General features: G+C 39.1%; 1 protein-coding gene across 4 annotated transcripts in view; it reads right to left on the bottom strand.

Moving 5' to 3' along the window:
• Positions 1-16,591, bottom strand: part of ZCCHC4 (zinc finger CCHC-type containing 4) — a 53,231-nt gene that overhangs the window by 31,227 nt on the left and 5,413 nt on the right. For 3 of the 4 annotated variants that reach the window (XR_002346590.1, XR_002346589.1, XM_021101077.1), the window contains exons 4-6: positions 10,214-10,489; positions 9,450-9,530; positions 644-716 (exon numbers count right to left, since the gene is read on the bottom strand). Coding sequence is in view for 2 of the 4 variants with exons in the window: in XM_021101077.1 (XP_020956736.1) it covers positions 644-716; positions 9,450-9,530; positions 10,214-10,489 (430 nt within the window). In the remaining 2 variants the exon portion in view is untranslated. The remainder of the gene's footprint in view (positions 1-643; positions 717-9,449; positions 9,531-10,213; positions 10,490-16,591) is intronic. The other variant, XM_021101078.1, reaches the window with a different exon arrangement.

Below are 16,591 nucleotides of genomic sequence, written 5' to 3'. Positions count from 1 at the left end.
CAGCATTATCACCCAGAGTTCCTAGAGCGGGGCTAACTCTTGACATTGCCTGTTTTTTAAGGATCAGTTTAATAAAACCATAAATCCCCTTAATTGGGACTTGAAATTTATCAGGGAGGCAAACACCTAACAACTAACCACAGAATTATTTAATTACAGTATCATAAATCTACAAAGGAGAACCTGACCTAGTCTGAGGGTTAGGGGAGGCTGGAGAAAGTGACCTGAAAGAGGGTTCTGAAGGATGAAGTGAAATTAACAAAGCAAAGAGCTGACAAGATAGAGGGAACAGCATGGGCGAAAGCCCCTGTGGTGGAGAGGCCAGTTTGCGATGAATATCATATGTCCTGATCACAAAGAACAAAGCAGGAATGAGGAGAGGACAGGCTGGAGAGTGGGAGGGGTCAGATCACACAAAGCTACGGAGGCCTTGGTGCGAAAGTGGATCTTTACCCAAAAAGCAGTGAAGTCATGAAGGATGAATCATGCAATCACCTCTAGATGCTCTATACGCACTCAATGAAAGAACATAAATAAGTATCAATAAATGGTGGAACAGCCACCATCTGCTCTTGAGGGACCCTAGGAAAATAAGGGCGGAAATACAATAAAAGAAGAAAGAGACATGGTTATTAATTCTTACCTTTCCATCGAAGAAGTGATGGTTAAACATGTTATAATGGCAAAAACTGTCTTCCATATAAAACTGTGAATACCTGTAAAATAATTTTGTTTTTACTGTAGTTACTTCTCCAGTCATAGCTATAGAGTATATAACTATAAACCAAATTTTAAAATTATGAAAAAAATTAAAAAACTACAAAATCTCACCTATAATAAATGCAATTTCATCTTCCTTTAATTTTTTTGAAAAAAAGAATACTTCCCCCAAATCTCAAAAAATCCATAATAGTGGGTGAATGACAAACTTAATTTATGGTCTCAAGTTTAACAGGCCAGTGGCAAAACTATAGAATATTCATATATAAAAAAACCACATGTTCCTATGGAACAAAAAATTATATATAAATAACCACGTCCCTGATAGATTATTATGCAATTTAAGCTTGAGATGGGCTGGCAATTAAAATACATCTCTCATAGTTAATAATTTTAAGGAAAATACTGAATCAACCTTTCTGCTCAACAGCTGTTAATTATTTTCTTCTGTGGTTAACAAAAAAAGGTATTTAATACAAAGTTTTTCTAGTCTATTGCAGATTAGTTTAATAAAATATCCTTTTCAATATGTAAGAAAAAGAAGTATGTGCATTTCATATTTACTGAATTAATCCAGGAAAGAGGATATTTATTTACTGATTGAATCATTTTATTCTTCTAACAAACTACTTTAAAATGCAATCAGTAATGAATGAAAGTACCAGCTCTAGGTATTAACATTTTATAAGTTTCTGCTAATTTACTAGGCAAAATTCATACCACATTATGGCTTAAATTTGCATTTATTTGATTTCTTACAAGGCTGAGTTTTCTTTATTCCTTAATTATATTTGTACTGCCTATCTCTGTTTTCTCCATTTATGTCTACAGGTCTTAACGTCTCTCTTGCTGATTTCTGAGGTTTTTTGTATAATACGGAAACTTCTTTTATCTCAACAGGATTTTGAACTTTCACAATTTTGTCATAAACAATTCAAATATGAACCACACCATCTTTCTACAGAATTCATAATCTAGGGGGACGCCTGAAAAAAAAATCAAGGGCACGTCCTTACTTAACACCACTTCTTGAACCAAATCATGACAGCGGCACTTCTTTGCTTGTCTTCTACTCACAGTTGTCCACTGCCATCTGTAACTGATTCACCATCCTTGCTGAGCATTTAATATGAAGGACAAGCCTAGTTTATCCCCTTCCTATTACACTTCGGCTAAGAGTACAGCTCTACAGTCAGGTGATCTGGTTTCAAACTCTGGGTCTGTACAGTGCTTTATGTACAGTGCTTTATTACAATGCCAACTATATACAGCGTATTTGGAAATGTTAGGGATCGTTATTTTAATAAATACCAGCTATAAAGATTTATGTCTCAATATTCCTAATACTAGGGAATTGTGTTTAAGTCCAATCAAATTCTTCTCCTATAATCTAAACCCATGTCTTCTTGTTCTATGGAGATGGAAAAACAGCTGTTTGCCATTCTCAGTACAATATCCCTTAGGATCCTTTAAGATACTGCTAGTACATCTGCTGATTTCATAAAACATAAATTTGCACAGAAGAAATAAACAGAGGGAGTTCCCGTCATGGCACAATGGTTAATGAATCCGACTAGGAACCATGAGGTTGCAGGTTCGATCCCTGGCCTTACTCAGTGGGTTAATGATCCGGTGTTGCCGTGAGCTGTGGTGTAGGTTGCAGACACGGCTCGGATCCCGAGTTGCTGTGGCTGTGGCATAGGCCGGTGGCTACAGCTCTGATTTGACCCCTAGCCTGGAAACTTCCATATGCCAAGAGGGTGGCCTTAAAAAACAAAACAATACAAAAGAAAGAAAGAAAGAAAGAAACAGAGGGTTTAGATAACTGAAGAATACTTAAACTATAAACTGTATAAACTGTAACCTAAGGAACATTCCAGAAACTGGCCCACTGGAATGGGACAGTGTCAACTATCACTAATAAACAAATGTCTTCCTCTTTAACCAAATCCCAAATAGCTGATAATATATCAGTTATTAAATTTACATATGTATCAATAATAGCACAGTTGTGGGCTCCAATGTCATTTGAGGGTATTCGCTCCTGCATTGCTTTGTGTGAGCAAAGGAAAATACAATCCCTTTTAAAATATATTTCAGACCCCCTCCATTTTTTTTCATTGCTTCACAATGAAACTATTAATCGTCATTTTTTTTAAATCAAAAAATAAAATTTTATGTACATAAAATTCAGCACAGCACACTTGTCCAAAATGTTCTGGGCAGCAGTGGGCACAGTCAGAGAGAGAAAAAAAGCCAAGATTTCAGCTCTAAGTTTCCATCAAACACAAACAAGGGAGCATAATTATTCATATTTTAAATTATGAAAAATCACTCAACATTACCCTCTTAAAATGAAATTTGCCACATAGAATTATTCTCTCCAATGAATAAGGCAAACAAAACCAATCAGAAATGCATGCACTTGAAAACTGCTCAAAAGGACATTCATTTAATTTGGCCATTCATTCTCTTTAAATGAGAGTCAGTTACCAAGTGTGAAACATGTTCGACACACAGGAAATGTAATCAGGAGCTGAATAAAATTAGTTCATGAAATGAACCTAAGAAACTCATTTTTTGATATAACTTTATTTGGATGATAGTTTGCCAAAGAGTTTCACATCTTTCATGCTAAAATTAGAGCATGCAGAAATCCATCTTAGCGAATGTTAACTTCACATCTTAGACCCCCTGAAAGGGACATTTACAGCACAAGTACAGAGAGCACTGGAGTTGAGGCGGTCCTCGGCAGCCTTGCACGCAGACCTTCTGTGGAGCAACAACGAGCCACAAAGTGCCAAAAGGAACTATTCATTGCCATTCTGTACTCTAAATCAGAATGTTTTCCTCACTCAACTGTGATCCCTATGAAAAATCTGAACCAGCCTCACACGCCATCTTAATGTAAACACAGGCAGTGGGCTGAGTTTTTTCTGGCTACTAACATATTTCAATAAACCAGCTCTCGATTAGCACCCAATGCTGACCTTTTGCAGAACTGACTCAGAAACAGAGTAGGCTATCAAAGAAGCTAAACTAGGATAGCCACAGTACGATACCTTCAGCTCTTGTTTGGAACACACACACACACACAGGTTTACAGACATGAAAAGAAAACAGTATCTGTGTATTCCCTAAAATACAAAGCAACTTGATCCACATCCCCTACTCCCTACTCTGACCAGAGGAGTCCAACTACAGGCTCAAGAAAGGTCAAACTACAAGGCCAGGCATTTAAGGCAAAAGAGTTAAAGAGGAAAAGTTAAATCTTTCAAATTAAATCAAGTAAGATGCAAAGAGTTCTGGAGAATGGCGCCCACAGATGTAAATGAATTTCACTTCCTTAGCACTATGAAATAGTGCACTAAAAAGTGGTTAACGATGTGAATTTTATACTATGTATTTTACCGCAATTTAAAAAACTAAATCAGGGCACTAGCAATGAACAACGCAAAATAAACTTTTTTTTGGTCTTTTTTAGGGTGGTATCTGCAGCACATGGGTGTTCCCAGGCTAGGGGTAGAATTGGAGCTACAGCTGCCAGCCTAGTCACAGCCACAGCGACGCAGGATCTGAGCCATGTCTGTGACCTACACTACAGCTCACGGCAATACCAGATACTTAACCTACTGAGTGAGGCCAGGGATTGAATCCTCATCCTCATGGGTACTAGTCAGGTTCGTTACCGCTGAGCCACAACAGGAACTCCCAAGATAAACTTTTTAAAAAATTTAATTTACAATAACAAAAAAATAAATAAAGTAGATGTAGGAAAAAAACTTAACATAAGAAGTGTAAGACCTGCACACTGAAAACTATAAAATATTGTTTAAAGAAATAAAGAAAATCTAAATAAATGGAAAGATATCTCATATTCATAAACCAGAACATATGAAGATGGGAATACTCCTCAAATTGATCTTCAAATTCAAAGCAAGCCCTGTTAAAACTCAGCTGGCTGCTTTGTAGAAACTGACAAGCTGATTCTAAAATTCATACAGAAATGCAAGGAACTCACATAGCCAGAATAATCTTGAAAAAGAATTAAGTTGAGAGACTCACACTTTCCAATTTCAAAACTCACTATGAAGCAACAATAATCAAGATTGCATGGGATTGGCATAAGGATAGACACAGATCAATGGAACAGAATTAAAGTCCACAAATAAATTCATACATTCATGGTCATTTGGTTTTCAATACAGTATCAAGAGAATTCAATGGAAAAAGAATAACCAATGGTGTCAAGGCGATTAGATACCCACATACAAAGAATGAAGCTGGACTCCTACCTCACACCATATATAAAATTAACTCAAAAAAAAAAAAAAAATCAGTGACCAAAATGGAAGAGCTAAAATTAAAAACTCTTAAAAGAAAACAGGTGCAAATATTCCTAACTTTGGATTAGGCAATAACTTCTTAGATATGACACCTAAAACACAAGCAGCCAAAGAAAAAAGAGATTAACTGGACATCATCAAAAGTGAAAATACAACTCACAGACTAGGAGAAAATATCTACAAATCATATATCTTATAAGGACCCAGTATCCAGCATATATTAAAAACTCATTCAATTCAACAATAAGACAAATAAGCAATTCAAAAATGGGCAAAAGGCTGAATAGACATTTCTCCAAAAAAGATAAACAATTGGCCATAAGCACATGAAAAGATGCTTAACATCATTACAATCAATACAATACAAGACAAACCACAATGAGATACCCCAAAAGACACAATAACAAGTGTTGGCAGGAAGTGCAGAAACTGGAATGTTGATACATTGCTGTGGGAATGTAAAACACTGCAGCCACCTTGGAAAACAGTTGGGCAGTTTGTCAAGAAGTTAAACATAGAATTACCATATGACCAAGCAATTCTACACCTAAGTATAGAGACTCAGTTGATTCCTCCCACCCCACATTCATATGCTGACGCTCCAACCCCCCCAGTATCTCAAAATGTAATTGTACTTGGAGATTAGGGCCTCTAGAGAGGTAATCAAGTTAATTTTTATGCATTTAATCTTTCAAAAACTTTTAATTGAAACAGACTCGATGTACAATATTATGTGTCAGGTGTACTAAGAAGTGATTAAAGTAAAATGAAGCTGTTAGGGTGGATTCCAATGCATATGATGGTGTCTTTATAAGAAGAGGAAATGTGGACAAAGAGACACCAGAGGTGTGCACACGCAGAGGGAGCCCACGTGAGGACACAGCTATCCACAAGTAAGAGGCCTCAGAAGAGAGCACACCTAGGGACACTTTTTAACCTGGGCTTTCTAGCCTCCAGCCTGTGGTGTCTCGTTATGGCAGCCCTGGCAGACTACTACAATCCCAAGAGAGATGAAAACCTACATGCTGCTGACAGGTGATATATACTGTCTGGAATAATTCAGTTGTGGACATCTGTGTTTTGTTTTTGTTTTTTTGGGGTTTTTTTTTTTGTTTGTTTTGTTTTGTCTTTCCAGCAGCTACATCTCCCTTCCTTTCATTCAAACAGCTACTTTCTATGGAGAACTCACTCCCTGAGGTTGGTCAGGGCTGGCCAGGGAACCTTATCTGCCAGGCGACAGTGATGGTTCTGGAATGGGTGTGTACCCCCAGCCAAGCTAAGCAGGGTACTCCCTGGAGTTTTGCTGCTGGAGATCTCAGAAAAGATTGCCTTTCTCTACTGGGCAGTTAAGTTGAGACTATGTAAGTTAAAACCTGCTGCCCACCAAAGTCCCTGGCAATATGGAGGAGGCTGCCTGTAAAACAAGGCCAATACAGAGAGAAACACAGAACGAGAGGTGGAGAGAGAAAGGCGGAGCCCTGACAATTTGTGTGGGGCCCGGGGCCCAGGATCTCGACTAGACTAAAGCCTGCCACATCTTAGGCTCCAGTAACGTGAGCCAATACATTCTCCTTGACATAAATGGATTTCTGGGACTCTCATGAAAGAAAGACTCCTGACTAACATGAGAGTCTTATTCTAATACGAATAATCTAGGAACTAGTTACTGACTCATTTGAAAACTGCCGTGGAACAAACAAAGGAGATAGATGGAGAAAGAGAAAGCTAGAAGGATGATAAGCGAAATGGGCTATATACTCTTCCGAAAGCAAAGTTACTTCTAGAGGATAACTTAATTGTTGGAGCCAGAGTGACTGGGTTTAAGTCCTGACCTGGACATTTATAGACTGTGACTTTGGTCAAGTTATTTAATCTCTTTGTATCTCAGTTTTCCCACCTGAGGAAAAGGAGGATGTTAACAGCATCTATCTTACAGGGCTACTGTGAGGACCTTACTCTTACAAAGGAGTAAGAATAGGAATTGAGGGAGTTCCCATTGTGGTGCGGCGGAAACGAATCCGACTAGTAAAAGTGACGTTGCGTGTTTGATCCCTGGCCTCGCTCAGTGGCCATCTGGCGTTGCCTTAAGCTATGGTGTAGGTCACAGATTTGGCTAGGATCCTGCATTGCTGTGGCTGTGGCATAGGTCAGCAGCTGTAGCTCCAATTCGACTCCCAGCCTGGGAACCTCCACATGCCATGGGTGTGGCCCTAAAAAGCCAAAAAAATAGAACAGGGATTGCCACATGACAATACTGTTTTTATAAGAACCCCAAAGTTAAATTTCTAACTTTAAAATAATACTTTTTTTTTTTTTTTTTGTCTTTTTGCTATTTCTTTGGGCCGCTCCCGTGGCATATGGAGGTTCCCAGGCTAGGGGTCCAATCAGAGCTGTAGCCACTGGCCTACGCCAGAGCCACAGCAATGCGGGATCCGAGCCGCGTCTGCAACCTACACCACAGCTCACGGCAACACCGGATCATTAACCCACTAAGCAAGGGCAGGGACCGAACCTGCAACCTCATGGTTCCTAGTCGGATTCGTTAACCACTGCGCTATCACGGGAACTCCCTAAAATAATACATTTATAATAATTTAACAATAATAATTTAGGAAAGAATCATGGTAGTTAAAAAGGAAGTAGATATATTCATACAGTGGAATATTACACAGCCATAAAAGAAGCACAGTTACATCCTATGACATGGATGAATCCTGAAAACATTATGCTAAATGAAAGGGGCCAGACACAAAGGTCACACATTCTATGATTCCATTTATATAAAATATCCAGAACAGACAAATCCACAGAGACAGAAAGCAGATCAGTGGTTATCAGAGGAAATACAGAGTTTTTTCAGTGTGATTAAAAATGTTCTGGAACTATAGGTGATGGTTGTAAAACATACTGAATATATCCAAGAGTGTTGAAATATACACTTGAAAATGTTAAATTTTAAGTGAATTACATTTCATTTTTTTTCTTATTAGTCCATATGTGCAGAATATGTAAGTTCCTAGGCTAGGGCTTGAATCGGAGCTACAGCTGCTTGCCTACACCACAACCATGGCGACCTGGATCTGAGCCATGTCTGCACCCACACCACACCAGATCCTTAACCCACTGAGCGAGGCCAGGGATTGAACCCGCATCCTCACATATACTGATCAGATTCTTGACCTGCTGAGCCACAATGGGAACTCCCTACAGTTCAACTTTAAAAAAAAAAAAAAAATCAAGTTTATCTTTCAGAGGAAATCTATACTATTTACAGAATTCCATCTTGCAAAGGATCACTCCTATCAAGCAGGCATTTGTAAGTATACTAGTCCTGTTAATAAGGGACGAGGGTTGCAGAAAGAATGGGTCATTTCTGAGAAACGTACTGCTTACATTGGATAACCTAAAGTTGACTTGGAAATCTAAAGAAAAAAATGACAAAAGCTATGCTTTTTATTGCGACTTTCTACATTGTAAATGTCTATCTACCTTGTTTTTAGGAAGAAAAAATATTTCTAATTTCATAGACTCTCTCCAGTAACTACTGGAATATTGGCCAAATAGATGCTACCAGACTAAATAAATTTTTTAAAAAACTTCAAAGCTTGATTCCTTCAATATAATCAAAAAGAAGTAAAAAATACTAAGAACTTGCTGTCTGTCTTACAGACTCGCTCACCATGAACTCTTGGAATTCAGACAATTACAGAAACTGGGAAGAGTATGTCAAGTTCACAGCATGAGGGAATCTATGCAGAGACACATTTGCCATCCTTGCTGGACATCAAAAGTCTGTATTGTCGCAATTACCACCAGACGGCAGGTTCACGGTGTGGTCCACTGTCTCATCTGTTTGTCCCAACACATCAGGGCCCTTTAATTCTGACCCCTCCCACAAAGCTTATCTGTTTGCTGATCCTCTGCCTTGGGACCTGTCTGCTCCCCAGTGAGCACTCCCTTCACTTCAGGGAAAGACAGTATGTCCATCATTCAGTAAAAAAAATAAAATAAATGTTTTACTACACTTAAAACATCATGACCAAACAAAATCTTGGAGGAAATTCAGAATTACCTTTGAAAAATAAGTATACGAGAAGAAATTTCCCTCAAAAGAAATATGTCTCTAAATTATAAGCCAAAGACAACGAGACACTTTCACAGAGAAAATTTGGGGAGCACACTAGCAAAAAGAGCAAACTACTGCCTCCCTGTCTGACATACGGAAGATTACGTGTTGAGTTTATCTGACTAAAGTGATACCTTATAACCAATTATTGCTTCTAAATGTTAAATAAAGGACTGTGACAGGATTAACAAGAGGAAGACATTAAAAAGAAACAGGAGACAATGAAGGAAAATAAATATTATATTTCGTAAACTTACCGAAAGTCAATATCCAATAAAAGGCTTTTAATGTTAGACTTCTTGTCCCCTGATGCTTTCAACCTGATCAGCTCATGCAACCTAAAGCAATTAATGCAAGCAAATTTAGTAAGAAATAACAAACGTCACAAGCAACACGCAAACAGATAAAAAACTCATCAACGTTTTCCTTATATTTCTCATATGTTCCTGAAACACTGAAGAAAATCTAGCAGGTTTCAATCTCGCAACTATTTTTAAAAGGGTGGAACTCATCTGAAACAGAGAACTTTAAAATTGTAATAAATCACTTAAGAATCAAATCAGAATTTTCTATCATATATCAGAACTCTACAAAGATTTCTCTCAAATGGAATAAAGACGGCAAACCCCTTCAGAGGGACCATGCTTTATACCTTCTTTGTATACCCGACGGTTCATGTTGTACCCTGCACACAGTAAATAACTACCGAATAAATTTGCTCACAGTTATTTCTTTATTTCTTTATTTGCTTCTCAGGGCCGCACCCACAGCGTATGGAGGTTCCCAGGCCAGGGGTCCAATCGGAGCTACAGCTGCCGGCCTACAGCACAGCCACAGCAATGCCAGTTCCAAGCTGCGTCTGCGACCTACACCACAGCTCACGGCCACACTGGATCCTCAACCCACTGAGTGAGGCCAAGGACGAACCTGTATCCTCACGGAACCTGTATCCAATGGGAACTCCAGCTTACAGTTTAAGCCGGGGAGATGGGAGGAATGTTTAAAACGACCTCTAACATACCTTGGCGTCCCCACACACAGGACTCTCCTGAAGCCGAGGGCAGAGAGCAGGTCTACCAAGAACAGACAGCTCCTATCAGTAAACAAATACTGGGCATTTGTCTTCTTGTTTTCCAGGGGATAAAGGAGTTGACTGGGCCTTTTTAACTGGGTGATAGAAATGTCACCCACGACCTGATGCTCACGATGCTGCTCCCCATCGTCTGGCAGCAGCAACTGCTGACATCCTTGACAGAACCTTCTCTGAGACAAGGGCAACTCAGTAAACTTCAAGTACCTTCGAGACACAACAAAACACAAAGGAATACATTGTAAGTTTGCTGCTTTAAAGACAACTGATTTTCACCAGTTTTAATGGACAAAAAGGACTATTACTTCCAAAGGAATACTGCGTGAAGAAACAAAGGTACAGAGGAATCTGCGGAATGCTGGCTAGAATTTATGTCTGGCTGCATCCTTACAAAGGCGAAAAGCATCAGCGATTTCATAAGAATTGAGATGCTCCAATTCAGTCACGGGATGAAGATCAATATCCATTTAAAACACGAATATAATATATTACTCCAACAACGTGGTAGGAATGGAGACGACTACCATCTTTAAACTTATTGACAAATCCATGTGGTCTAACTTGGAAGTGTTAAACGGTCTAGCTCAGTAAGACAGTCATTTTCAAGTGAGAAATTAAGATCATTCTCCAATTTCTTATGGCATACTTAGCAAGAAAAATTACCTCCTAAAAGAAAAAATGTTCCTACAAAATTCCTCTATTCTTAGCAGTACTGATCGAGGCAGTTCTGAAGTAAAACAATCATCACAGCCTTAAAAAATCTAACACCAATATCCTAGTTGATCCCTTTCAAGTCATCTTTATTTTTTTATCTTTAGGGCCACACCTGCAGCATACGGAAGTTCCCCGGCTAAGGGTTGAATCAGAGCTGCGGCTGCCAGCCTACACCACAGCCACAGCAATGCCAGATCTGAGCCACATTTGTGACCTACACTGCAGCTTGCAGCAATGCTGGATCCTTAACCCACTGAGCAAGGCCAGGGATTGAACCCACATCCCCACAGACACTATGTCAGGTTCTTAACCTGCTGAGGCACAATGGGAACTCTTCAAGTCATCTTTATATCTGATTTCAAAGTCGCCACTTTTAGTTTGTGGTTTTTTGTTTTTTGTTTTTTTTTTTTTCTCTTTTCATTTTATTACTGATGATTAAAAAGAGGAGACAATCACATTTAGTATGTTTTAAAAACCGCTGATTTTGTACATGTAATACCAGCTAAGAAATCAGAACAATCACACCATGCACAAAAATAAACTCCAAATGGCTTAAAGACTTAAACATAAGGTAAGACACTATCAAACTCCTAGAAGAGAACATAGGCAAAACATTCTCTGACATCCACCTTACACCTTTTCTCAGGTCAGTCTCCCAAGTCAACAGAAATAAAAGCAAAAATAAACCTTTGGGACCTAATCAAAGTGACAAGCTTTTGCACAGCAAAGGAAACCATTAAAAAAAAAAAAAAAAAAGACAACTTATGGAATGGGAGGAGAAAATAGTTTCAAATGACGCAACTAACAAGGGATTAATCTCTAAAATATACAAACAACTCATACAACTCAACAGCAAAAAAGCCAACAACCCAATGGAATAATGGGCAAAAGACCTGAATAGACATTTCTCCAAAGAATACATACAGATGGCCAACAAGCATGTGAAAAAATGCTCAACGTCACTGATTATTAGAGAAATGCAAATCAAAACTACTATGAGGTACCACCTCACACCAGTCAGAATGGCCATCATTAATCAGTCTACAAGTAACAAATGCTGGAGGGGGTGTGGAGAAAAGGGAAGCCTCCTGCTCTGCTGGTGGGAATGTAAATTGATACAACCACTATGGAAAACAATATGGAGGTACCTCAGAAATCTACACATAGAACTACCATATGACCCAGCAGTACCACTCTTGGGCATCTCTCCAGACAAAACTTTCCTTGAAAAAGACACATGCACCCACAGTTCACTGCAGCACTATTCACAACAGCCAAGACATGGAAACAACTTAAATGTCCATTGACAGATGAATGGATTAAGAAGATGTGGTATATATACACAATGGAATACTACTCAGCCATAAAAAAGAACAAAGTAATGCCATTTGCATGGATGAAACTGGAGATGCTCATACTAAGTGAAGTAAATCAGAACGTTAAAGATGACATAAGATATCACTTATATCTGGACTCTAATATATGGCACAAATGAACCTTTCCGCAGAAAAGAAAATCATGGACATGGAGAACAGACTTATGGTTGCCAAGAGGAAGGGGTGGGAATGGGAAAGACTGAGAATTTGGGGTTAAGAGATGCAAACTATTGCCTTTGGAATGGATAAGCAATGAGATCCTGCTGTATAGCACTGGGAACTATACCTAGTCATTTATGATGGAGCGTGATAATGTGAGAAAAAGAATGTATACATGTATGTGTGACTGGGTCACTTTGCTGTATAGTAGAAAATTGAATGAACACTGTAAACCAGCTATAATGGAAAAAAATAAAAATCATTTAAAAAAAGAAATCAGAACAAGAAAACAAAGGAAAAATAAGTAAGATTTTTGTGACTCAGAGAGGGTGAGAAACGTCTAAATTTAAGTATGTCAAAAAGTGCACTAAAGGATTCTCAGAGTTTGAGTCACATGATTTCAATTGAACTGAATTCTGAACTGCACTGTAAAAACTGTGAACTGAACACAGAATCAAAGTGGGTTTTAAAACTTCTTGTATCTCAGCCAGTTTCACATCAAAGCACCCTAGGCAGTGACAAATAGATACTCTGAATGGCTACAGCAAGAAATAAGCTTATCGTGCCCGTAATTTAAATTTCTATTTCTATGATAACTGTTCTTTTGACAGCTTTATCTATGACTAGAATGAAAACAGAGCATGATATTAGAAGAAACCTTAATAGTAATTCCAAGTAAGAATGTCAGCAGAGAAAAGGGCCCCTAAGACATGAGATGCAGGTGGAAAGAACCAGTATATTTCTCGGCAATAGATGCATGAATTTACCATCAATACCATTCATTAGTAACTGTTAATTGTCAAAGACATCCGCATCCCTCCATGACAGAGCAACAGAGACCAGATTCACCATCCTGGCCCTCAAAAAACCGACAAAATACATGAAACTACAGTTTGAAGATATTGGACAACTGGCAGCCCAAATAGTGAATGTTGAGAGAAGGGAAGAGAGGAGTGAGTGGCACAGCTGCCCAGGGTCCTGCCCACAGAGAGCTGGCAGCATGGGATGGAGCCCCAAACAGAGCACAGCGAGTCGATGAGGTGGGGTTCGAGTCCACCAAGGCTGGGACACCGAGGGCAGACAGCACACACACCGTGTGAGCGCTCCAGGTGAGCTAGGGCTCCCCTCCGATCTATGCTGAGTACTGACCAGTGGGTGGGTGAAAAGAGGGAGAGACCCACTGGAAAGGAGCAGGTGGAACAGTCACCCGGTGCACAGAGTAGGAAACCCCTGAATCCACAAGCATCAGGTAGAGTGCTCAGGACGGGTGGCCTCAGGGTTCGGAGAAACCAGCCCTACCCAACTGCTGCTCTGCTGCTAAAAGGCTTAAAGATAAGCCCTCAAAAGCAAGGGACAAGAAAGGATCGGCCAGTAAATATCTCAAGCATGGCCAGCCACTCATCTCTCTGTCACAACTGTTCTATCACGGTAGCATGAAAGCAACCACAAACCAAAAGGAAATTAACAGGCGTGGCCAGATCTGGCCTGCAGGCTGTCGTCTGCCAAATCCTGCTCCAGCATACCACACTACAGCCAAGTAACCTAACCAGATCTTAGACCAAAGCTCAAAAATACACAGACATAAAAAACAGCTAGTATACAACAAGGTAAAAATCACACTGCCAGCACTGAATTAAACATAACCAAGGAGGCAAAGAAAGGAAAGCATGACCCATGATTAGGGAAAAACCAATCAATCAATTCTAATCAACTCAGAAATGGCGGATAAGGGAGTTCCTATGGCTCATTGGTAACAACCCAACTAGTACCCATGAGGACACGGGTTCAACCCCTGGTCTTAGTCAGTGGGTTAAGGATCTGGCGTTGTCCTGATCTGTGGTGTAGGTTGCAGATGCGGCTTGGATCCCGTGTTGCTGTGGCTATGCCTGGGGCTGGCAGATGCAGCTCCAATTCAACCCCTAGTCCAGGAACTTCCATATGCTGTGGGTGCAGCCCTTAAAAAAAAAAAAAGAAAGAAAGAAAGAAAGAAATGGCAGATAATACAATCAGTACACAGAGACATTTAAGCTGCTTTATTATAACTATATTCCATATGTTCAAGAAGGTGAAGGAAAGCATGAGCCTAAGTAAAGCCATAGAAAATATGAAAAGATCCACATCAAACCTATAAAGACTTTTTTAATTGTCTGAAATGAAAAATACCCTAGATGGGACTAACAGCAGTTGAGACACCACAGAACAAAAGATCCCTATAATCAAAGGCACAGCCTTAGAAATTATCCCAAATGAAACACCAAGGGGCCTAATATGTGAATGGCGGTGGGGGTGGGGGGGGTCAGAAAATTTTTTGAAAAAATAATGGTTACAATTTTCAAAAATTACCTCACCAGATCAAAGAAGCTCAGTGAGTCCCACGCACAAGAAATGCAGAAAACTGTAAGATACAGCCTAATAAAATTATTCAAAATCAGTTGATACAGAGAAAATCTTACAAGAAACCTGAGGGAAAAAGGACCCTATTATGTCAGAGGAACAAACATAAGAATAATACCAGAGTTCCCTATTCCCACTGGAAATAAGAAAACAGTGGAGCGACACCAATTCTGTACAAATTCTCCCAGAAAACAGAAAGCATTTAACTCTCAACTCATTTCATTAGGCCAACAATGCTCCAATACCAAAACCAGGAAAAAAAAAAAAAAAAAACAACTGTAGGAAAACTAAAAATCGATATACTTCGTGAACACCAAACTCAAAATTATTAACGAAATTTAGTCACTCAAACACGTATATAGGAGTGCCCGTCATGGCTCGGGAACTGCAAAGTCCCCAAGGAAAGCACGCGCCCAAAGAGTGTTATTCTTCAGGACAGAGCCACTCGAGAAGAAGGGAGTTAAGCCAACATTTCTGGACTTGGAAGAACTCAGGTTATTTAGTTACACAACCTGGATCCTTCATGAAGAACCTCCTGGACAGCTGGATGCCAAGTCGAAAGGGCAACCATTCCAGAAGGAAGCATTTCTGAAAGCTCGAGGACAGAGTCTCCCAGAAGATGGAACCCATAGATGACGCTGTATCTGAATGTTCAGAAGGGATTCAGACAACCGGCAGGGGCTTTGCAGTTGAACCTGTGATGAGCACGTAAATAACAGAGCAAACAGCTGTTACAAAAACAACATAAAGTCCCAAACTGTTATTCGCTGGCAGGAAAACAAGAAGCTGTGTAGGAAAGGGACGTTATTATGATTTATATATATTTCATATAAATGGAATCATACAGGAGCCACCTAAATATTTTTATCTAATTTTTTTTAAATAAAAGCCTTAAAAAAAAAAAAAAACTGCTAGAGGATCAATTTCAGCCAAATAGGAGATGAGTGAAGAAACTACAGCAAAGGGGCTGTCAGTCAGCACCAAATCCATTTGACCACAGAATGAAAACAGAAAAAACATGTGTATTACAATTTGAGTACAAAATGTAAATAATTTAATTCCAGATAAAAGTGGTTGGGGAAGAGGAAGACAAGTGGGAAACAGTGGAAGTATACTAATTTTCTCATGTTTTAGCGCCATAAACCAAAAGATATAATTTAAAACTGAAAAATCAAGGAAAAAAGCTACCAGCAATATATAAAAAGAAATAATCAACTAAAATTGGACAGTAATTGTAGAGAAGGAAAGAGAAAAGAAGCAGAATATATTCAGTCATCATTTCTCATTTTTAGAGAGATGAAGACAATCTAAAAAAAAAAAGGATTAAATATAGTATTAGAAGTTACAGAGGCAACCATGAGAACAAAAATATAGAACATACGTTAAAAAAGAAAAGCAAACATAGATCATAGAATAAAAAAGAATAAAAAGAAGCAATAAAAATAGAAAGCATAAGATAATACAACGAAGCTAAGACCACACATACCTGTCACATCCACTATGAAAACGGCTCTCAGACTGGATCACAAAGCAAAACCCAATCACTTTATTTCATCACTTTGAAGATGCATACATTTTCACATTTTAGCATCTGTGGTACTGAGACATGATTTACCAAACTGCCAACAGGCACACTGTAGGGGGGGTGGCACTGCCATCACCCTAT

The sequence above is a fragment of the Sus scrofa genome, chromosome 8 (genome assembly GCF_000003025.6).
Source record: "Sus scrofa isolate TJ Tabasco breed Duroc chromosome 8, Sscrofa11.1, whole genome shotgun sequence".
Lineage (NCBI taxonomy): Eukaryota > Metazoa > Chordata > Mammalia > Artiodactyla > Suidae > Sus > Sus scrofa.
The sequence above is the reverse complement of the archived record's forward strand: the minus strand, read 5'-3'. Positions and strand labels throughout refer to the sequence as shown.